The sequence below is a fragment of the Molothrus aeneus genome, chromosome 7 (assembly GCF_037042795.1).
Source record: "Molothrus aeneus isolate 106 chromosome 7, BPBGC_Maene_1.0, whole genome shotgun sequence".
Lineage (NCBI taxonomy): Eukaryota > Metazoa > Chordata > Aves > Passeriformes > Icteridae > Molothrus > Molothrus aeneus.
Genome location: NC_089652.1, coordinates 22,831,265 through 22,853,636, shown reverse-complemented (window position 1 = coordinate 22,853,636; position 22,372 = coordinate 22,831,265). Strand labels below are relative to the sequence as shown.

Genomic DNA, 22,372 nt, shown 5'->3' with positions numbered 1-22,372 from the left:
CCCAGATACTGGAGTAGCAAAGGTACAGCTTGGCTAGGACCAGAAAGGCAAGTTCCAGGGATGAGTGTTCTCAGGGAATCAGCTGGAGCAGAAGAGACATCAACGAGCTGGTCCAGTAACTCCAAATTTGACTCTTGCCCTTTGTGAAAAACGCAGCTATAGAAGGTGAAGGCAGAACTTACACAAGCTCCTTAAATGGCAAGATGAACACATAAATCCTTACTGGTGTTTACTGGCTCAGCTCTCTCAGAGTCCTTGAGCAGCAGCCACATGCTGATTGAGGAAGAGGGGAGAAAGTGGGATGAATTGTGACATCTGCCTCTGGACACTACAGATCTTATCAAGTCTATAGATGGCTAGATAAAAATATTGGCCACTGTGGGCCTTCAGCAACTCAACTGCCTCTGAAGTGACAGAAAAATGTCCAATAGTACAGTGACCCCAAGAAAGAGTGGCCTTCAGACCCAGGATGGAAACTGAACTTCCTGCTCTCCTAAGGCTATGAGAATGGCATAGATGGGTTTGAGCAGGAAGGGAAACTTTATTGCATCTTTTCAGGGAAGCAGCAGGATGCAGTGAGGCCAAGTCCCTGCTGTTTTCTTGATGACAGAAACTGAAGCCACTGACACCAACTTTGGGCATGTGGAAAGTTTAAATGTCATAGAGACTACTGTGAATCACTGCCATATTCAATATCCAAAGAAAACAGGCATCAGGTCACTGAATGTCAAAAGCACATCTTTATAAAAATCAACATCACATTGACATAAAATACAGGTTTGTCACTAAGGACTGAACAGTCAGAAAACTTGCCCTGAAGCTGCAGACTGAACATTCATAGGAAAACAGAGATGCTGTTCTGGGAAAAGCTACCATCAGTAAAGGTCCCTACTTAGGGTATCAGATCCCACCTATCAGCACCTAATGTAACAGGTCCATTTCTGCCCACCCCCACAGGGAGCTTCAACTGCATCAAAACATCACACACAGTTCTATCTTTGCTCTTCACTGGGCAGGGGCAGAGACTACGAAATTAGCAAAGCCCTGGCCAGGCAGCAGCATTTTTTGAGGCACATTTAACTCTGTAGGAGAAGTTGAGACAAGGTAAAGCTCTATTTGGGGAAGAACATAGAGGCAGGCAGTCCCACCTCTACAGCCACACCAACAACAGCTCCTGAGACAGGTAAGCCTCTGAGGGCCTGTGCAGCCAGTAAGCAGTGTGCTGGGGCTGAAAGGCCACAGGATGCCCACATAAGGGCAACAGTCAAAGGAGAACACCACAACCTGTATCTGGTGTCAGTCTAATCCTGTTTAAAATTGTTCCTTTATTGCTCCTTGGAAGAAAGTGGAAAAGATTAGCCTAGCATCCCATTCACACCCACCCTGAACAGGACAGGGAGAATGGCCTAAATCCAGTGAGATGTTAGGGAACCCTCGAGGCAGCAGCAAAACTAGTATGGAAGCCCTTTGAAAGACATTACACCACTGCAAAAGAATGAAACAAGGAAAACATGACAATTCAATAAATATAAGCTTTTATTACAATAGAAAATAGTAAAACTCATGTTAAAATAGACTCTTGCTCTTGGACTTCTCAGAAAAAGCTTAAGCCTTGCTTATTCTTGTTGGTGCCCATCAAGGTCCTGACCCCTAAGCAACGAGCAACTCATTTCTGTGCTGAGAACCTCGAGGCTCCTTCCTCCCAGTGACAGTGAAAGACTACAGCAGCAGACTGAGCCATGCCCCATCAGGCACAGAGGCAAGGGCTCTCTGTGGGGTTGTGTACAACATGCTTCATCCCCTTGTGCAATCAGGCTCCAGTTTGAAGCAGGTAGCTTTAGGGAAACCATGGACAAGAAGGAGGGAGAGGAAAAAAAAATCATCAGCATATAATGATAGCTGTCCTGAAACAGCTAAGAAGGCAGCAAATGCATTTGCCAGAATTGGCACCTGACTGCCTTTGTGTACCTTACACACTATTACAAGGAACACTCTCCACCTTCTCCTTGGGTGTCCAATCCAGTGCAAATAATTGACTGTGCAGTCTGAACCATCATGTGCTCCCCTCTTACTCACCAGAAGGGGCCAGGGGCAAGAGTAGAGTGGAAAACAGAGGCCACAGGACAGCAAGGTCAGATGGAGTGGGAGACACTTGTACACCACTGCTGGCACAGCAGCACTTGGCTGCAAGTCCCGCCTGCTCCAGCCAGCAGGCTCACTCCAGTGCCTCATGCACAGCCTTCCGGAGCTCGATTGAGAACATCTCCTCCCAGGGCCCGCGGATCCACTCCACCAGCTCCACCAGGAGCTCAGGGCACTCTGTGCGGATGTGCCACGTGCTCTCCAGCTTCAGTACCTGGCAGGGAGGAACGGCAGGCAGGTGAATGAGCAGACTGGCCTGACAGGCACCAATCAGCCCTGAGCCACCATCCCCCAGCACAGCTGCCGGCTCCTCCTAATTCCTCTGTGACCTCCTCGACCCTCTCTGTTGCCAGCAGCCGAGTGTCCCTTGCAAGACTTTCCACTGTGCTCCCCTGGCTCTGTGGTACAAGGCCCTGGGTTAGGATGGGAGATGACAGCCCCAAGACACTCTTGCAGGAACAGGATTTGAGCACAGTCAGCCCCCAGCACCCTGACCCCATGAGCACGTCCCGCTCACCTCATCGTAAAGCATCAGCTTGATGTCACAAGGACAGAGGCGATAGGTGATGATATTGCTAATACTGGTGATTGGCTGCTTCTCCTTCAATTGCATGTTGCTCCTAGGAGGCATTTCTGCCTCATGGTCTTCATCCAAGGAGGGCTGCACTTGCCACTGGTGATTCTCCTCCAGCAGAAATAGCATGCTTCGGGTACTCAGCAGGGTCACAGGAAAAGCAGATGCCCCTAAAAGGATATGAGGGAATAAGAAATGCTTTGCTGAGAGCCTGAGTCACCACAGAACCAGCTTTGCTCTCCATTCCTCCCCTAGGGAAATCCTTTACAGCAGCAGTAACTTGGGTGAATGACTTTATCCAGTTTCCTGACTGAAGAGAGGACCAGGGTACTGAAATGTGGCTGGGCTTGAACAGCTTATCCAAGGTTGTTGCAGGAGCATGCACATGAAAGACAGTGCCCAGCAAGGCTTGTCCAGCCCATGCCCCCAAGTGAGGCAGGAAGAGTCACCTGAGTCCTTTGACCTCTTAAACAACATTTTACTACTCCTTAGTTAAAATTTGACAGCTGCAACTCAGAGCCTGCCTTTTTTGGCCTGGATTTGTCTGGCTGCAGATATCTGATGGGTGGAACAGAGAGCACACACATAAAGTTTAATACCAAGCTGGGATGCATCATAAATATGACGGGAAGTAAAGTAGTTTTGATAAACTTTAGGCAACATAAATATAATCCAGCTATTTCAGTTGATGCAAATTAAAAGCACTACAACTTGGGAATAAGTTAGATGCACAGTAATAGAAAACCACTAGCAAAACTGGCTGAGGTCACAGGGGATCACAAGCTGATGCAGCAGTATGTTGCTTTACTCATCACATCTCACTCTTGGGAATTAGTAGGACTATCAAAAAGGGGATTTTAATTAATCCTGTCCACTTGGTAATGAGATCTCAGCTGGAACTGTGTCCAGTTTTGGGCACCATACTCTGGAAGAGGAGAAAGCTGCAGAGTGAAAAAAATGCACTGTAAGTTCTCCCTCTCACATACTATTTGTTCAGCTTGAGGATAGCAATAAACATAGTTCCCACAGATTCCTTCTGATCCTCACACTCCCATGCCTCCCCAATGGCCAATGGTGACCAGGGGGGCAAAAGCTTAGCAAATTGGTCAGAATGTGATTAAAAGCCAGGTTGCTTTTTTTCAGTGTCCCAAGCTATGACGACACTGGAACTGTTCACTGAAGACTCAAACCCCAAATTTAACACATCTGTCCCTCAGCAAGGCCTGGAACAAGACTTGAAGGGCTCCAGCAGGCTCCTCCTGTACTATCATCTCAGGTTCTGGACACCTACTTCTGTTTTCTCAAATGAAGAAGCCTTTCAGCAACTCAGACAAACCATCTGTTTTTATGACTCCTCATCTTTCCCTCAGATCAGGGCAATGATCCAGCCCTCAGATAATCTCTAGCTTCTCAAGCTGTCACCAAAACTGGTGTGCAGGACCAGCTGCTCCCTAGAGCTTAGACTTCCATGTAGAAAAGGACTGGGAGATTTGCTGGATGAACAGAAGTATGCTGCTATTCTACACAACCCAACACTAGAAAAGAGCCCTCACCCATGCCCCCACCCAATTTCACTGCTGGAAAAAAGGCACAGCTCTTTTCCCCCAGACTGTGCACTAAAATCACAAGCGTGTAAGCAGACAGCACAATGTGTAGGACATCTGGCTACTGAGATCTCCTGTACCTTGGATCAGGTATGCCAGCAGGTAGAAGAAACAAGTGTCAGCTGCAGCTGCAGAATCTGTGGTCTTGGAGTCTAGCAGAGGCCTGGAGGAGATACAACATTGGGCTGATAAGGAAACAATCTGTTTCCAGTCTAGGCTTGCTGTGAACTAGCTACTGTTCCCAGTCCTTTCAGTGAAGGGAAGGACCCATACCTCCCAGATAATGCAAAATCCTCCTTCTCCTGGTCCTCTGACTACACCTTGCCAGCCAGGAGCCAAATGTTTCTTGCAAGTAAGAAGGCCTCCCACTTTTACTCCCTCCATTATACCCTGGTTCCTCCAGAAGAGCTGAAGTTGCCCTGCCTGGCTCAGCCCATGACACCCCTTTGCCAGCTCGCCCTCTGTGCAGCAGGCACTTGAGACAGCTGCCTTAAACCACTAACATATGCCTGGCTGCAACTCCAGTAGTGCCTCCTTCTGTGCCACCCCCAATGCTTCCCAGGGTCTGCTGGACAAGCAGACATCCCTTTCTACCTCAATCCAAACCTCTTACAGGCTCTTACCATAGCCAATGCTGGGGATTCATTTCCACAGTGGAGATTTCCTTCACCTTACTCCTGTGCTTAGCAGGCAGTTCTTGCATGAGATCTAAAGAGGGGGAGAAGGCAGCTGTCTTTTATTGCAAACCCAAGGGCAGTACATAACAGTTCAGGACACTTCTCTACTGTTCAGAGAGGTGTTCCAAGTTATGATGGCAGTGAGATTCTCTCCCAGCTCTTTGTCTGACCTGTCAAGAAGTTTAGTTCCAACATCTATTCAACAACAGCTGTTCCCCAAGAACAAATCTTTCAAATCCTCTCCCCCATGTCCCTACAGCTCTACTCTTACCTGTCAGGGTCTGCAGGAACTGGTCACAGCAGCTTTGGTTCCGGATCAGCAGATTGTAGGAAGTTTTTGGGTTCTCAAACTCCATTCGCAAGGTCTGGTGGCAGAGTCCCACTTCCAGATGAGAAATATCAGACAGGTAGTGAGAGTCATTCTTCTTCAGCCAGTCTGCAGGTTGTCCCCTAATCACAGAGCACAGCCCTCAGCTGCAGCAGGCTGCCCCATCTCCTCTCCCACTGCAGCAGGGGGTTTTCCAGAAGAGCCTGCGCATGTCACCAGCCCTCCAGGGTAAGGGCAGCAAGGCTGGCACAGGCTGGCACTACCCAGCACTCACACACTTGCTGCAGGGTCCTCACCTGATAGCTCCAGTGACTTCCAGCACGTAAATCTTGAGGTCAGAAGCAACCAGGATTGAGAGGAACTCTCCTGGCCGGCCAAACTTCACCAGGACCACCTAGAGCACACAGAGGGTGGGTCACAGCTTTGGCCTGCCCCTTGACAGCTCATCCACAGAAAGGCCAGACTCAAAGACACTTCAGCTCCCTTCACACCGCACAGTCTCTGAGATGCCACCTCAGTGCAGAACTCACAGGGTGGGCAAGAGGGACAGCAGAAGAGCTGTAGGAGTGGTGCTGTGGGAGCTCACCTTGAGGAAGCACTGGAACTCCTCAGCATTCTCCTCAAAAACTTCCATGTCCAGGTAGAGCTTCAGGCGATGATCCACTGAGCGGAAGTCCCTCGTGTTCAGGACGCTGTTTACAGCTGAGGAGAGCAAAGGGCAGCAATGACACTGTTCCCTGGCCAGGGGCTGCCCGAGCATGCAGACAGGCACCTGGGCACAGTGTCACCCCCTCTGCACACCTGCTTCCATCAGGTCTCTCCTCAAGACAAAGGGCCAAACCTGTGGGCTTTACAGGCCACAGGTCTCCATGTGGAGATAAAAGAGGAATTAATTGCTCCAACACTTGCTTTTTTTTTTTCAGATATACAAAGCTTTGGTCTAAGTCAGATTCAAACTGTTCTTGGCTGTTTAGTCACAGAAGGACACTGCTTTGCTGCTGGATTTGGCAGGAGGACAATTCTTTATCACAAAGCCAGAAAGATGGTTCTTATTTCAGCTGGTGTCAGCTCAGGTCAACTTTTTAACTGGCTTTGATCGTGGCAAGGTTAAAGAGGCCTGAGGAAGACCCCAATAAAACTGCTAAAGAGTATAATTAGGTTTGTCATGAAATTGTATAACCAAAAAATTTATACAACAGCCACAGTACTGCCCAAGAGTTCACACTTCCCAGCAGAGCCTGTTCTCCACCAGAAATGCTACACTAATCAACCACTCCTCACCAGGAACTTTCCATAGGCTCAGTTTTAAATTAGGACCTTGCAATTTGATCCCAGAAAAGAGACTGCCTTATTTCTCATACTTCAACTGTACAAGACTGAACATAACAACCTTAAAACTGTGATTCTACACAGTCTCCTCTTCTGAGGCACAGCAGTCTTGAAGGACTGGGGGAGACCTCTATAGATCAAGAAAACAACAGGTTGTAAATCAGAACTACACTCAGCTGCAGTAGAGTCACTTGCTGGGCTAGACCAGATAACCTCCACAGCTCCTTTCCAACTTGTATTCTGTAAATCACAAGCTGCTACCCAGGCAAAGGCAGTCTGCTACATCAGAAATCCAAGGTCATTCAGAAAAATAATTTGTGGACCTCCCGTCTTGCATGACAGCTCTCACACAGCCAGCATGCAGTCTCTTGGACAGGTTTTGTCATCTGAAGGTCACAAAAAAAGTGAGGAAAGCACAAGCAACTGTAGATCCACAAACCAGAGCCTCCTTCTAGCACACCAGCCTCACACTGCACTTAAGCCAAAGAATAAACAGAGAGGAATTGTGCACACTATTCTCCAAAGGTAACGCTCCAGCTGGCAGCTCATGGATGCCACAGGAACCCAGTCTGTCCATAACTGAGCAATGCAGCTTCCAGAGCAAGACCCTATTACTCAGAGTCTAAGCAATAATAGGTATTAGGAGCTGACTCACTTTTCCTACCTTCAGGCATGAGGATTTAACAGCGAGGGGAATGAAAATCTCTGCTCATAAGAACCGTATGTTTATGGCTGCTCATACTTGATGTCCCCCTTTCCCATTAAACAGGAGAAAGTGTACCATGCAAGCACCAGTGATAAAACCAGCAACAAGCTGTCAACACCCCTAAACCCTGCACAGCTTCCTCATACTCACAAGGACTGAGATTCCATGTTTCCTCGGACTCAGAGTTCACAGGGAGCGGGGAAGGCGTGGGCCCCCGAGAAGTGCTGTAACGGCAGCTTCCCACCAGGCTGCCCCCATTGCTGTCCGGGTGGCTGAGGGACAAGGACTGGCTCTTCACACCCTGCTCCTTCCCAGAGCCAGCCTCTGATCCATGGCAGGTGGGATGAGGAGTGCTGCCAGGCTCAGGCTCAGCGCTCAGCTCCGGGCTCCTGGCACTGTTGCTGGTGTCTATCTCCGAGCTGTCCTCCCCACCAATGTAGAACTTCCCGCTCTCAGTGGCCAGGACAGACGTTTCCTCTGGGCCCTCCTGCTGGCTGCCTCCCTCCAGCACGGAGTCTGACAGGTCCTCACTCGTGCTGTCGGCACCGGGCGGCAGAGGTGTGCTGGAGCATTCCTCTGAAGGCAGAATGACCACGTGGTCACTGGAACAACTGGGACAGGCTATGGGCTCACCAGCTGCTGTAGGACCTGTGAAAGATTTTGTCAGGTATAAAGAAAAGGCAGAACAGCTCTCCCCAGCAAGATTTTACTTACCCCACCCCCTCTGCAAACCATGAACCCTCCCGTTTCAAAGTAGAGAATAGTTACAGTCTGACTTGAGCAGCTTGTTGAGCAACTTGTTCAGAAGCATATCCTACATACCTCCCCTCACAAATCAGCTGGAAATTCTGGATCAGTGCCACATGAAATAGTTCTGCTCAGATTTAGGGCAGCCCAGTGTGTGCTGTGGTTGCAACTGAAACTGTACCAGGGCTTTGTCTTGTGACTTTCCTCCACTTCACATCTGCAAGTGCCCACATAACCTCAGAAGCCCAAGCTCATGACCACTCAATCCAATCTTCCTTAGCCACCTCCATCCCCAGCATGCTGTGTCCCTTCCCCAGCTGTCCTCATCCCTTCTGACACTGATTCCTGTTGCTCCCTTCACCCACACCAGAACAGACTCCCAGCTGGATCATGGGATTCCCATTAATCTGGCAGGGACAAGAAAGTATCCTGGGATGGAGAAAAGTGCTGCAGCCAGGACAGCACTTCTGTGTTCAATGCAGTACTTCAATCCCAGGATACTTTCTCAAAACAGCATCTTCTCAGCTATGGCACTCCCCACTTGGAATATAAACTGAGCTTCAAAAAACACAGCAATCACAAGATGCCTACACAGGAATAGCCACATCTCAGCTGAAATACCACATCTAGTTTTAAACAGCCAAAGAAAAGCGTGGACAAATGGGAAAAAGTACAAAGACTAGCAAGAAACTGAATGTATGAGATATGACTGACAAGCAAATTATCTAGAGAATTGAGCTTATTTAGTCTAGAGGACAGAAACCAGGAAAAGTTACCAGGGGAGAACAATGGCCCTCAAGTACAAAGAAAGAAATAAATTGCTCCTCCGAAGTGGCAGCAAGAGTGGGCTTAAGATCACAGACAGGGAGACTTAGATTAGGGTTCTGGTTTTCTAGTTTTCTGATGTCTAACAGCCAAAGTTTTACCTGAAATACTGATGCAGATTCCCTGGAAGCTTCCATTAGCAAAAACTCTTTAGAACAAATAAAGTCTCTGTGGCAGAACTGACTACATGACCTTTAAGTCCTCTCCCAGACTTCAGTTTCCAGAACCCTTGTGTTCCCCCAGGCCACTCAGCACAGGAGTGATGTTTGCTTAACCTTAAACCAGTGGTTTATTCCTGCTAGGAAACAAGGCAGGCTTTTCCCAGTCCAAGAAGGCCAAGTGAGAGTTCATCCCACAATAGGTTTTAAATTCCAGTACAGACAACACATCTCCTATACATTTCATGCTCTGCACCACAGCTGCCACCCTGGAAGTCTGCCTGGCATTAATTAGCAAACATACCCTCTTCTGGGCACTACAGCCTACCTTGACCTGGGGCAACTAGAGTCTCCAGGATTTTGGTGTCTCCAAGCTCTGAAGAATAGGAACCTTGATGCCAAGGGGGCAGGGACTGTGAAAACTCCTGCTTGCATTTCAGGCACTGGAGCTTCATGGATCCCTTCTCTTGGTCCTGATTTCGCCGATTCTCCTCAACAGCTGGGGACAACACTTCAAGGATACACTATGAATAGCAGCACAGGGAAAAGGATCAAGCTTCTGACACCCGCAAGTCTTTTCACATGCCTCACTATAGCATTTCAGAGTGTAAGGGGTGCAAGATTATTTCCCAGCTGTGCAAGACTTGCCAAGGGCATGGAGCTTCACTGCAGAAGACCAAGACAACCTGTTTTTGCAAGTCTGTGCCTGATAGCTACATACTGACAGGCTCCCTCTGGAACTCTGATCTCAAAGGTCCCATCTATTTGTGTCTTGTCTCTAATAACTTGTTCAAATGTACTTAAATGGTATCTTGAGAGAAATTATAGAATGAGAGACCAGAGTCCCTACAGCAGCTGTGTGGACATAGCACAGACATTTACTGTCCAGAGGACCAAGCACAGGCCAGCACATCACTCAGCACTCACAAAAAATTACATTGCATATGCACAAGTAATGATCACTAGCTTGACTACAAAGTTTTCATCCCAAGAGGGAGGAAACTGCAAGACTCTCTCCTTGAGAGCAATGTTTATGCTACAGGAGCTCCACTGCCCATGGCCATGCTCACACGGCCCTCCACAGGTCACCTGTGCAGAAGAAGAAATCCCTACAAGCCAGACACGGGCAGCAGGTGCTCACGTGCTCTGAGAACAGCAGCCCTGTGCTGGCTGGAAGAGTTCAGTGCCTTGCAGTAACAGTGCTCCCTGCCCAAGCCCCCACCTGCAGACACTGCTCCGGGCAGTCATCAAGCACCACATATCTGCGCTTCTGCCGGTCCTTGCGGATGTAGCTGAAGTGCAACGTGAGGACAGGGAAAACTCGCTCCAGGTCCTGCAGGAGACAGAAAACACCCTTTCTAGGATGAGGGAGAAGCTTTCACAGACTACATTTGCTTGCAAAAGGCTGAAACATGGCCATACAGAACTTAATTTAGTGAGTCCTAAGCATCCCTCCACAGCTGATAGCATTTGGGAGTCTGGTAAAATGGGCAGAAATAAATAAAGATAAAGCTAGTGAGTGCTGACAAGATTTGCATTGAGTGCTTGAAAAATTGCATGAGCACTTGAAACTTACAACAGTAACTCTCAAGGCCTGAACAAAGCATTTCAAACAAAACACCTTTTTCATAAAGGTATTTCAGAAGAATATCAAACCACAAACATTCAAAAAGGCACAAGGACAGGGTTTAAAAATGAGTTGGAGCTTTTAGAGAAAACAGAATTAGAGAAACCTGTGAACATGTCTGTATGCAGACTGAATGTTAAAATCTTACCACATGGAAAAAGGGATTTCCAGACTCCCTTTCTAAAGAACCACAAAAGCCAAAGAGGGCTGGTAATGCTAAAGTGTGCACCTAGAGCAGATGGCACACTGCCCACTGAGCTGCCAGACTAGACTCTGTGCTGCTCTAGAAACAATGCAATCCACAGAGTCCTCCAAACCCAAGGTGATATCCCAGTGAGGAATGGATGGGAAGGAGATCTCCATTTCATTTAAGTTCCTCTTGAGAAGTCTCTCATTCCTCCACACCAGAACAACTCCAGCCATTGTCTTTAAATTCCAGCTTTGGACCAGATTTGATGCTGGCTTCTGCTGCATTATCACAGGTAGTCTAAGCAATACAGGTGCCATTAGATACACATGCATTGGGTTGAAGGCATGCTTAATGAGGCTTTGCAGGAGCTAGGAAAAGACCTGCAGGATTCTTGACAGGAGCCCAAATCCAGAATGCTGCCATACACAGGGAGTAAGATGACAAAGACTCACAGAAAAGTGTAACTCACCATCCTCTTCCAGGTCAACTCAGAGGTCTCTACATTCTTCAGGCATTTCAGCTCCAGCTTGTGGAGGACTCTGGCAGCCTTCAGTTCCACCTCAATCACATGCTTAGCTGTGACTCGCAGGAAGATCCACTCTGGCTCTGGGTCCCCTTCTCCTTCTATTTGGCTCACCAGCACTGGCTGGCACAGGTCCACTGCCAAACAAGACACAATACAGGTCAGTCCATGCAGTATGCCTTCAGTCCTGCTGGACCTAGGTGCTTAGCATTCGCACAATACTGGGCACCATGATACAGCTTCAGAGACAAATCACATTTGATTGATCTATTTTGTTGTCATCCAAGCCCTTAAAAACAGCAGTGAAAGGACCTGTTTACCTTCTACCTTCTCGTCTTCTTCCTCTCCAAGCATTAGCTCATCTGCCTCCTCTTCTCCTCTCGGTTCTCCTTCCATAGGCTCATCCAGCTGTACTTCAGGCTCTTCCTCCTTTGCAGTGTCATCCAAAGGAAGAGAGGATCCTTCTTCCTGGGATACTTGGGGCTTTCCTTGCTCTGGGTCAGAGCTCTCACTCTGCAGGTCCATTGCAGCAGGTCTGCCTGTGATCTCCTCTGCAGAGCGGCTGCGGGACATGACGGGCACTTGGTCATGCTCCTCCAGGTGTCGCTTGTACTGCAGCCAGTCAGCACCAAAGCGATCCCTGAAGCTGGCCAGACGCTTCATCTCCTTCTGATGCTCTAGGACCAGACCTGCAAAGAGAAAACTTGGGAAGTATGAAGGTAGTCACCAGGCCAGAGCACCCTTACTGTGGGCAGTTTAGCTGTTATGTTATTAAGGAAGACAACAAGGCTCACCAGCAGAGAGGGGTAGTGCCTGGGGCTCGTGTTCTGTGTCACTTGGCTCCGAAATACTTGCTCTGCGCACTTTGACTTTTCCCTGGAAAAAGCCAGGATAAAAGTAGTTGTGAGGAACTAGAACAATGAAAACAGCACCTGATGAGGGGCTCTACCAAGCTGAAGGGTTTATAGCTGTTACAGTGTAGGGACAAACCCTGAAACACTTGTGAGGATATATGAAGATTAATATTAAAGCCCTTTCCTAACACACAGCAGTGTAGAGGCTCATTAACCATGCATTCAGTACCAGACCACATCTCACTACAGGAGGCTTCACATCAAGGCATCCTCTTCACCCAACATGCCAGCTACATGGCTAAGAAGCTATGTCAGTCCCAGACCTTGCTTTTCTTTCGAGGGACCCTGACGGCCACATTCTCTGATGGGGACTGGCTGTCGCTGAAGTCTGCAGCACAGGAGCTCTCCAGTGCACTGCGGTCCAGTGCAGTCTTCTCTGAGGTAGAAGTGTGGATGGACTGGGACACACTTTGCACAAGTCTTGGAAGGTGCTAAAGCAAGAAAAATAGAGTATTTCCAGCTGAGTGCAAAGGGCAGACAAGGTAACCAAGCCACAACTCAAGCTGACAGCTTTCCTGCTCCTCACCCCAAGCTTTCACCATCTCAAAGCACTGACAATAGATCCTGCCTGATTGATTGGATTGTTTATCACAACCACTCTCATTTACCTCAATCTCTGCCTTTCTTAAAAACAGCAGATGGGAAACTGATAACTATTTTGCTGACATGTAGCTCAAGTGTCAAGTACCATACAGGACCTGAAGAGGAAACAGGCAAGGCTCCAAGTCCTGCAAGGCTATATAAGCCAGAATAAATTACACTGGCCAGTTCCAGCAATTATTAGGAATTAGCATGAATTGAGACAAAATGATCTGTGTCAAAGTCAAGGTAGCCCATAAAGATTTAATAGGACACATGACAATGCAAAAACCTGTCAGAGTTCCCAGTCCAAAAGCCAGTAAGATCAGTTTTTAACAATTATACTTACCATTAGGTCTGAGGAAGAGAGTGGCTCCCCGTCCAAGAAGAACTGTAATTAGAGACCCATTTGCAGTGAGATTCCATTTGGCTGGCACATACTCAGGACAACTTCTGCTGACTCCTACTTCCCTTCAGGCCACCCTAGGGTTGGGATCCCTGGCAAAAAAACTGCAAAGAAACAACCCTGTTCCTGCCTATCCACCACTCCTTTAGTTGTAGCTACCTAACAGCATGTAGGCCAGAAGGGACCTTGTGGTTTTCCTGTTTACAGACTTTATAACTTCCAGAAACTTATCCAAGACAGTTCACGGAAGAGGTACAATGGATTATTCTACAACAACTCAAATTGTTTTGAAAGGTACTCACTTTCACATCAAAGCCTTTATCCTACTTCTAGCCTGACTCCACATAGCTTCCAGTAATTTGAGCTCAGTGAAAGCTTTTTCCAGGAGGCAGTTTGAAGACAATGAATCCAGCCATTTGCCACTGATATGAACGGCAGACCAGCTCTGGAACACCTCTGACCCTTAGCAAGTAAGTTTATTCTGCTAAATTGCCAAAACACTGGATTTGCTGGCTTCTTTATTTGAAATCAGATTACCAAGAACTGACCTAAGCACTGGAGTGTAAGGGAACAGTAATGACGCCTGACTGAGAGCAGAGTGAAGGAGACAAAGAGGTGGCCATGGCTGCCAAAGTTGTACATACTTTGGTAAGGTGGGCAAAGATGGTGAGTTCCTTCTTTGCACAGTTCAGCTACATTGTTACTTATCTAGCATGAACAAGGTTCCATCTGTGAGCAAAACTGAAGAAGTAGACAGTGAAGCCATATTAAGACTTGAAGTGTTGCAAACCAGAGATCAGTATTCAACTCTGTGCTGGCCAGCACATCACTTAAAAATTTAAGGTTAAACTACTCTACTGCAGGTAAAAAAAAAAGAAAAAAAGAAGCAACCACAAAACGATCACCACTGTTACACAGCCGGAATAAATTTGCAAGTATCTTTTCCCTCATTTGCCCCTAGTGTTAGAACACCCTATGCCTTCAACAGCAGGGGCAGAAGGCAGGTGACTAATACTCACATTGGAGAAGGCTGCCCTGGGAGACACATGGACAAGGGCTGCAGATCGGTGATTTTGATGGAACCATATTGGGTTTCCCTTCAAATGCAGCTGGGTGAGGGAAACACAAGTTGTTACTAGAAGCAATATTCTCTACCCCAGTCTATCCTGCCTGCAGGCTCCAGTCTTTCTCTCTGCTTCAAGAAATATCCTTGCAGTGGAACAGTTATCAAGCCAGGAGAGGACTAGGCTTTTAAAATTATTCCTGAAATTAGTTCAGCAAATAGAGAAGCAGATTAAAGTACTTCCTACTCATAACCTAAATCGAGTTTTTTTCACTAATTGACTCTGAGAAGTGTTGGAAGAACAGTCCTGTGCAGGCGCAGAGAAGCTGTAGATGTCCCATCCCTGGAGGTGCTCAAGGCCAGTTTGGATGCGGCTTTGAGCAACCTGGTCTAGTGGGAGGTGTGTCCCTGCTCAGGGCAGGAAGGTTGTAACGAGATCTTTGAGATCCCTACCAACCAAAACCACTCTCTGATTCTATGATCTTCTTTCACAAGCACTATAGTGACTGCCATGCTCCTTCAGACTTCTCTGAACACATAAACCCACAACAGGATTATGGGAGGATCTTTATTGAACTTGACAATGTTAAAATCAGAAAGGATGAGCAAGGAAGTGGGGATGAATATATGAAAAAAGGTTAGCTTGAGGAAGGGTCACTAAAAATGAAGGCTGAAACACAGGTGTCTATGTAAGGCTCCCCCATCAGTTTCCTGCAATAAAACTAAATGCTCAAGAGTTGAACTTATCTTTCAAAACTCTCTGGTTACTACAAAGTCTCCATCTTGCACACCCTGACCATGAAATCCCTAATTTACCAGCCCATCAGGCTTTATGCTTACTTTTTTTAAACAGTGCAGAGTGGACAATGGTGCCAGCTGGTCATGTTCCAGCAGCAGGTTATAGGCCACATCCAGGTGCTGCAGATTCACAAGCTGTTCCACCCCTGTGAACAAAGCAAGAAGCCATCAGCATGCTAAACAAATTAACTTAGGAACCTTCCCCAAAACTGAACCCTAGTCTAAATAGTTGTGCCCAAGCTTTCAAGTTCTGTTTGTTCCCAAGGACGACAGGAAAGCTTCAAACTCAGAAATGCTTCTCCCTTGTGGGCTCACCATTGATGCTGTCGAGCTCATTGTTGCGCAGGATCAGAGTCACCAGCTTGGATCGGCTGAAGATGCCAAGGTTTGGCACCTTGGACAGGAAGTTGTATGCCAGATTGAGGTATTCTAGCTCTGTGAGGGTCTGTTCAGAGAGAATAGCAGCATTGGATCAGTTGGGACGTTATTTCAAAGCCTGGACCTGAACTCAAGGCAGGGCACTAGCTTCTACCATTTTTTTCATCCCAACAAGGTGAACCAACAAGTGAGTTTCTTTAGACTGTTTCTGCAGGAAGAGTTTGATGTTCACATTGGGAGTGGCTTGTTTAGGGGCACTCAGCATCATCTGACTGCTTTACAGAATTTGCCAGGAGCACCTTTCTCTTTCCTCACCAACTTCGATGGAGCATAGGAAAGGACTGGACATCCTGCCTCAGAAAAAAGGAGTGAACTACCAAAATAAACCCTTTCTTACCTTTGTAAAGAAGATGGGCAATGATACATTGTGAGCCCCACCAACTCCAGGAAAAGCTGTTTCATAGCTTTCCTTCAAAGAAGCAGATCCAGCCCAGTAAAGCATGGATTTCACTGCTGTTCCCCAGAAACACACATGCCATTGTGATGGACTATTCCTTTTCTAGAGTAACTGACTGGTTTCTGAGAGCAGGAAGTAAATGCTGCTGGCAGTTTGAACAAACTGAACAGTAAGCTTCTACAGCCCCATGCCTGGCTACATAATTCTCACCTGCTGCACAGATTACAGCAAAGTCTTGGCCACAGTGGAGTGCCCACCCTGTGAGGGGCTGTACACACAGAGCACCCTGTGTGTATCAGTGCATTTACCACTCAGCCATGCTGGGCTGCCAAGTGACAACTAGAGCTAACTCTCTGTCTTAGAGGTGAGGAACACTGCCTTCCCTGCCTCAGTGGCACTAGGACTGCACACACAGGCAGTGGTTTTCGGGCTGCAAGCACAAGCTCTAAGCCACACCACATCTGTCATTTATTTTATTGTACGTCACCTAGTAGGAACGCGATGTCAATGATTACAGAATTTTAGCAGTATCCTCTGCACAGGAGGAAACTCTGCTGGTCAGCCCAAAATACTCACCGTTAAATAGTGTTCACAATCCTGGATCTTGTTGTGACTCAAATCCAAGACCCTCAGAGCATTCAATAATTGCTGAGGGACAAAAAGATACTAGATCAGATCCTACAACTGTCTCTGTTACAGCATGAAAAGCCTCTCCTGCTGGGAGAGGCCAGCAAAATTAACACTGCCCGCTTCCTCCCACCCAGACCTAGCAGCATCAGTAACAGAAGGCCTGACTCTTGGCTGTGATCATCTCCTCTCTTCTCCTCAGCCATGCAGGAAGGATGCCCCACTCACCAGTGAGTCATCCAAGGCAGTGATTGAGTTATAGCTGAAGTTCACAGTCTGCAGTTCCAACCACGGGAGAGCACAGCTCAGATCTCCACCGCATGCTGAAATTATTTCCTAGGAGAGAGGATCCATATCTTGGTGAGTACTAGCTGTTAAAAGCAGATGAACACAGGAGAACAGTCTAGAAGATGGTTGACATACTGTGCTTTACGGACCTTGTTTTGCTTAGAGAGGCAGTGACTTTTATATCCCTAATTCAAGTATTTGGAGGTGATGGGAATCCCATGGCCAGATATTTAGAAAGAAGGGAGATGCTTTTGTTTTCTATTCTGAAGTGGCAATAGTTAACCTAATCTGTTAGATTTCTTAGGCTCAGAACACTGAGCACAAAGATTCATGCTAACAAAATCATTTTCAGGCCTCCCTCAAACAAAAGCAAGATACACACTTGTATCTTAACAGATAAAAAGCTCTGAAAGCACTCCCTACCATGAGCTCCTGCTCTCCAGCAGGTGTCTGCTTCCACATCCCACAGAGAAGCCCAGAGGCCCATGGCCAGCACAGCCCATGCTACTCAGCTCTTCGTGGCTGGAGCTTGCCTTCACGTCTCAGAAATGTGCTGGGCAGCAGTGTAGGTAAGACACTGGGGCACAGCATTTCCTCTGACAATAAGCTCTAAAAAGGCTGCTGAGGTACAATGACATAAACCTTGACCAGCTGCAGTCCTTGAATGTGGAAACAGCCAGATACGCAGAGCTGTCAGACCTAGCTGGTACAAATGTTGTCTAGAGCCAGAAATTCTCAAGAAGCTAAAGAGAAGATTACAGAGCACATGTGCTTGCAAGCAGGGAATCCTTCAACACTGCTTGAGACAGGAGAAGGGAGATGAAGCCATACACAACATGGATGAATAAAAGGGCTAACACCATCTTCTACATCTTCCCTGTGTGAAGAGCTGTAGGATGAAGACAGCTTTTCTCTTGCAATTTGCCCCATGAGCTGTGTGGACACTCACCTCCAGTGTACTGATACATTTGCAGCAGGTTAGAGATTCCAGCTGAGAATAGACAAATCGCAGTCCCCGGAGGCAGTGTGGAGGGACAGACCTCAACTGCAGCAGTGATGAGAAAGTAAGAACAACATACATCAAAATATTACAGTGGTGGAGCAGATCCAAGTTTTAACCCAAGCAAGTGTTGCAGGAGTTTAGTCTTAGCTTTCCAGGGAAGCCACAAAAGCCTACCCAGTTTTTAGGAGTAGAGGCATTCTGCAACCACAAAACTAGCCAAGAAAACCCAAACAGCAAGACTCAAAACCACTCTTGCCATCTCTACTTACTTCCAGATGCCGGAGGGACTTGAAAGGGAAGATCTTCACAGCAGATTGCAAAACACAGTTTGGAACATGAACAAGCTGGAGAAATTAGAAAGGAAGTCTCATGTCAAGCTTGATTTGTGCTGCATTACCACTTTCCTGATGCACCAACTGGAACACCTTGAACAGGCTGTCCCTCCAGCTCGGGTAATCCCTTAAAAGCTCTCTCCCAGTGCTGGTAGTGGCACTGTCCACTGTCTCCCTGGATCCATAGTACAATAGAGGTCACAGAGAATAGCATGTTAGCAAGTGTGGTCTGCCGGCCCACAGAGCTCCTCTTCATCTCCCCTGCCCACATGGCTACATCACTTTCAGCACTTTCAGTGAAGCTGGATTCCTCATCAGCCACAACCAGCAAATCTACTAAAGACAAAACTAACTGCTGGAGGTATGTTTATCAAGCAGCTGAGTAGAACTAGCACGCTGGTGGGAGGCGTGCATGTACATTTCACCACAAGAGGCCAAATAAGGCAAATCACAAGCAGATACAATGGAAAACAGAGTTGGTCTCCAAGGCACTGTTAGTGTTAGACTGAGGTGCCTGCAAACCTCCTCCTTGTATTCTGTAGTTCAGCACAGGGCAGTTAGGCTGTGTCCATGCACCATAAAGCAGCTTATTAAAACCACCTTCTTACGCTTTCTAGCACATAAACAGTATTTCTGGCTGCTACTGAAAGTGAGTAATGAAACAGTTACCACTTCCACTGTGGACAGCAAAGTACAACCAGAAAGACCATCTCTGCTAGTTACATATACATTCACACAGAAGTGACTCATCAGATGCCAAACAGACATCCTAAGGCCTCATCACCACTACTGCATCCACAGCGACAGCCCTGCCAGGAATAAATCACTGCCCACTGCCTGCCAGCACTAATGCTGCATGTTGAACAAGAGCATTTGTAAGGGGAGCTTGCACTGGCAACCTTTAATGACCAGTTCTAGCAAAGTTTATTTCAGATGCCATTCTTGCTGTGTGTCTTGATCATCTCCTCTCCCTCCACTGTCTTAAAAATCTGTCAGGCTGATATAAATTATTAACTTCTCTAAGTAAACAGTTACCAGACATTAATGGGCAGAGGCTTCTTTAGAGGCTTGTTCCAGAGAGAGCACATTTTCCAGTGAACAGGAGCACTCACCACAACATCCCTCTGATTGCAGTGTCCCTCCCTGCCTCCTCCTGCCAGGAGACCCAAGTTTCTCCACTGACTCTGGGCCCCACTCACTACACTGTTACAAAATCCTCCCTACAACATTCTGATACTGCTCCACTCTCACAGGGAAAACAAGTTTTTAAAGACACCACAGATTTTAGTGCTCAGCTGCAATACCTTTTGAGCCCCATTGCAGAACCCAAAACAGCTGCTAATGCCTCTTCCCCCTTTCAGGCTTCTTTCACCTCTACTACCCACCCAGCATGTCTCAGTGCTGAGCAGAATCATGTGCAGCATCATTGCACATGCCACCTTTCAAAAACCTTTAGGAAGAAGTTCTTGATCTGCAGTTATATCTTTATTACAGCCTCTTTACTACAGCCTATTTGTTGCTAAAATTAATGAGGATACGTTACTAGAAATATCCCGTGATGTGAAACAGACCAACCAGAACCACTGCCCAGGCTGCCGAAGTAAGCAGCAGCCTCAGAGTGTGCACAGCATCTGACCCCTCTGCTAAAGTTCCCTGGCTCTGCTGCCTTGGGCACATCAATCATCACTCCAGGAGCACTCAGCTGTGCTCAGGTGCCAGATACTGCCTGAATTGCTCAAGCCCTTCAGGAAATAATAATTTCCCCAACAATTACAACACCTTACCAAGGTCAGAACTTAATTAACTCCTGTTGCCCCCGTTTTTAACTCCGAGAAACTTTCTGCTGAGTTGCACGGCTGACCCTAGGTAAGCAGCTATAGACTATCCTGCTAAGCGACGACTCCACTCCAGAGCCCTGGGAGAGCCCTGTGACCCACGGGGCCCGCAGGTCACACGGGGACAATGGGCACCAGAGGAGGCAGCTCTGAGGCTGTGCCTGCCACCTCCCCTGGCCGGCCCTGCAGCACGCCCGGCCCCGCTGTGTACGGACCTTCAGAGAGTGAGTCTTCTGCAGGACGTCGAAGAGGAACTGCGCCTGGAGGATGGCGGCTGTCTCGGCGGGGTGCGAGGGCAGCGCCACGAAGCCCCGGTTCTGGTTGCGGGAGCCCAGATGCTGTTCGAAGACCTGCGTGAGGTGCTGCAGGGTGGAGGTGAGCAGCGTCAGCGTGCTGGAGCCGTCCAGGACGAGGTCCCCTGCAGGACAGGGAAGGGACGGGCCAGGCCGTGAGTGCCCACACACCGGGGGCACTGACGCGACCCGGCCCGGCGGGGCCCGCGGCGGTCGCCACTCACCGGCGTCCTGCAGCAGCCGCGCCAGGCCGCGCACCAGCGTCTCGGCCGCCGCCATCTGCAGCGGGGAGGCCGAGGCAAGCCCGGCCCGGCCCGGTTCGGCACGGCCCGGCCCGGCCGGTCCCGCCGCCGCTCCTCCGCTCTTCCGCGTTGCCGCCGAGGCGCGCCCTTCCGCCGCACCAGCGAGGCGGCCGCCGCTCACATCCGGTTGCCATGGAGCCCGCCCCAGCGTCCCCCTCCCGCTCGGCGGGGCCCTCGCCCCCCGGCCCCCGCCCCGCCGCCGCCCCGCGCCGCCGCCCCGCAGCCCCCCCGGTAAGCGGCGGAGGCCCGGCAGCGGCGGCGGTCGGCGCGGAGCGGGCCGGGCCGGCGGGAGGCCGGGGAGCAGCGCCGCCCGCCGCCAGCGCGGCGCGGCACGGCACGTGTCGGGCGGAGCGCGGCGGCGGGGCCGGGGCGCGGCGCGGCGGCGGCGGGCGGCTCTCCTGCTCCGGCGGTGCGAGGTACGGGCCGGAGGGAGGGGGTCGGGGGTGGGTTGTACCTGCGCTACTGCCCCGGCTGCAGCAGCTCCGCCTGGCTGCCCTGCCCCGGCCCGTCTGCGGAGCGCTCCGGTGCTGCACGGTGCGTGGCGCGGTGCGGGTGGCTGCCGGTGCGGGGCATGGTGCATGGCACGGCACGGTGCGGGGCGGTGCATGGCACGGGGCACGGCACGGCACGGCACGCAGCGCGGTGCTCGGGGCTGGATGCGGCGCGGCTTGGAGCAGTCCCGCGCTCCGCACCGTACGGGCTTGCAAGGCTCGGCACGGCACGGACGTGGTGCAGTGACCCCGGTGGCTGTCTGTCTGTGTCCCTTTCCTTCCCCGACTGTACGTGTGTCTGTCAGAGCCGTCCGTACGTCCAGTGGAGGGGTGGCTTATTGTTACTGTCTGGTGTTGGCACTTCGTTCTGGAGTGAATTTTGTTCCGTGTGTTCGTTTGTGTGTCTGTGGACCGTGCAGGCTCCGTCCCGTCTGGTACCCTATGAAGGGCCTGTTGAGAGGGAGAGTCACGGAACAGACAGTGCTTCAGGAGTGAAAGGCTGTGATGGTTCATCCAGGGTAGTTCAGTGGAGTATAGGATTCATTGAAATATTTAAGCCTTCTAAAGTGTTTGTGTAATAATACAAATTTCAGCATAGCCATGTGGGAGAGAGATCTACAGGTTAAAACCTTCGTGCCACAAAACTTTGTGTGTTTACTGTCTTATGTGTTGCCTTTTCATTCTGGTATGTGTGTTCTGTTCCTCGGCCATGACAGAGGAGAGGTAGGGGCAGCGCAGCCCACTCCTGTTTTGTTTGGCTTTGAGGCTGTGAGTGTCACAGTAGCATCCAAATGCTTTGATGTATGCAGCAGCACCCCTCCTGCTCCTTTTCTCTGTGGACATGCACATCAGTATTTCTTCCCAGGAAAATCTTCCAAGGCCTCTAATCCTTCTCCTTTGTGAGCTCTCCCAGTCTGTGTCTATCAGCCAGAGTCCCTTCTCTTCCCCTATCCTCAAACCAGCTTTGCCCCTGTGGCTTTATCCCTATCTTAACATCCACTCCTAGTCTAGACACTCCACAACTAAATTATTTTCAGCCAATGGCCAAGGGATTAAGGAAGAGCTGAGGAGATGGATGTGGGACCTGATGGCTGTCTCCATGCAGCTCCTTGCCCACGGAGCTGGGGCAGTCTGCCTGCAGCCTGACTCATCTTTGTTGCAAAGGGACAGTATGAA

At 49.1% G+C, this 22,372-nt stretch overlaps 2 protein-coding genes across 4 annotated transcripts in view; one reads left to right on the top strand and one right to left on the bottom strand.

Moving 5' to 3' along the window:
- Nucleotides 1-1,518: 1,518 nt before the first annotated feature.
- STK11IP (serine/threonine kinase 11 interacting protein) lies at nt 1,519-20,736 on the bottom strand. 2 transcript variants are annotated; one of them, XR_010783951.1, is made up of 25 exons: nt 20,628-20,736; nt 20,326-20,528; nt 18,213-18,287; nt 17,890-17,985; nt 16,881-16,988; nt 16,602-16,673; nt 15,506-15,635; nt 15,233-15,336; nt 14,349-14,438; nt 13,273-13,314; nt 12,608-12,775; nt 12,225-12,306; nt 11,751-12,119; nt 11,377-11,567; nt 10,313-10,423; nt 9,419-9,614; nt 7,511-8,008; nt 5,912-6,027; nt 5,622-5,719; nt 5,269-5,447; nt 4,944-5,028; nt 4,401-4,483; nt 2,660-2,886; nt 2,077-2,356; nt 1,519-1,835 (listed from the first exon to the last, which is right to left on the bottom strand). XR_010783951.1 is itself a non-coding variant. In XM_066553850.1 (24 exons), exons 1-24 carry the CDS (start codon nt 20,680-20,682, stop codon nt 2,216-2,218), a joined length of 3,519 nt encoding a protein of 1,172 aa, XP_066409947.1. In that variant the 5' UTR covers nt 20,683-20,736; the 3' UTR covers nt 1,519-2,215. The 2 variants fall into 2 exon arrangements, 1 of the variants encoding a protein (XP_066409947.1); XM_066553850.1 differs by having other exon boundaries at nt 1,519-2,356.
- A 313-nt stretch (nt 20,737-21,049) lies between these two features.
- The window catches only part of SLC4A3 (solute carrier family 4 member 3), a 31,899-nt gene continuing 30,576 nt past the window's right edge, over nt 21,050-22,372 (top strand). For both annotated transcript variants that reach the window (XM_066554039.1, XM_066554037.1), the window contains exon 1: nt 21,050-21,121. The gene's annotated coding sequence lies outside the window, so the exon portion shown is untranslated. The remainder of the gene's footprint in view (nt 21,122-22,372) is intronic.

Bases quoted from the DNA above. Each gene is read 5' to 3' on its own strand.
- STK11IP (XM_066553850.1), bottom strand. From the start codon at position 20,682: ATGGCGGCGGCCGAGACGCTGGTGCGCGGCCTGGCGCGGCTGCTGCAG. The intron at 9,615-10,312 runs GTGGGGGCTTGG...TGCTATTCATAG, and splicing joins GCCCGGAGCAGTGTCTGCAG to TGTATCCTTGAAGTGTTGTC. The intron at 2,887-4,400 runs GTACAGGAGATC...ATATCCTTTTAG, and splicing joins GCTGGCATACCTGATCCAAG to GGGCATCTGCTTTTCCTGTG.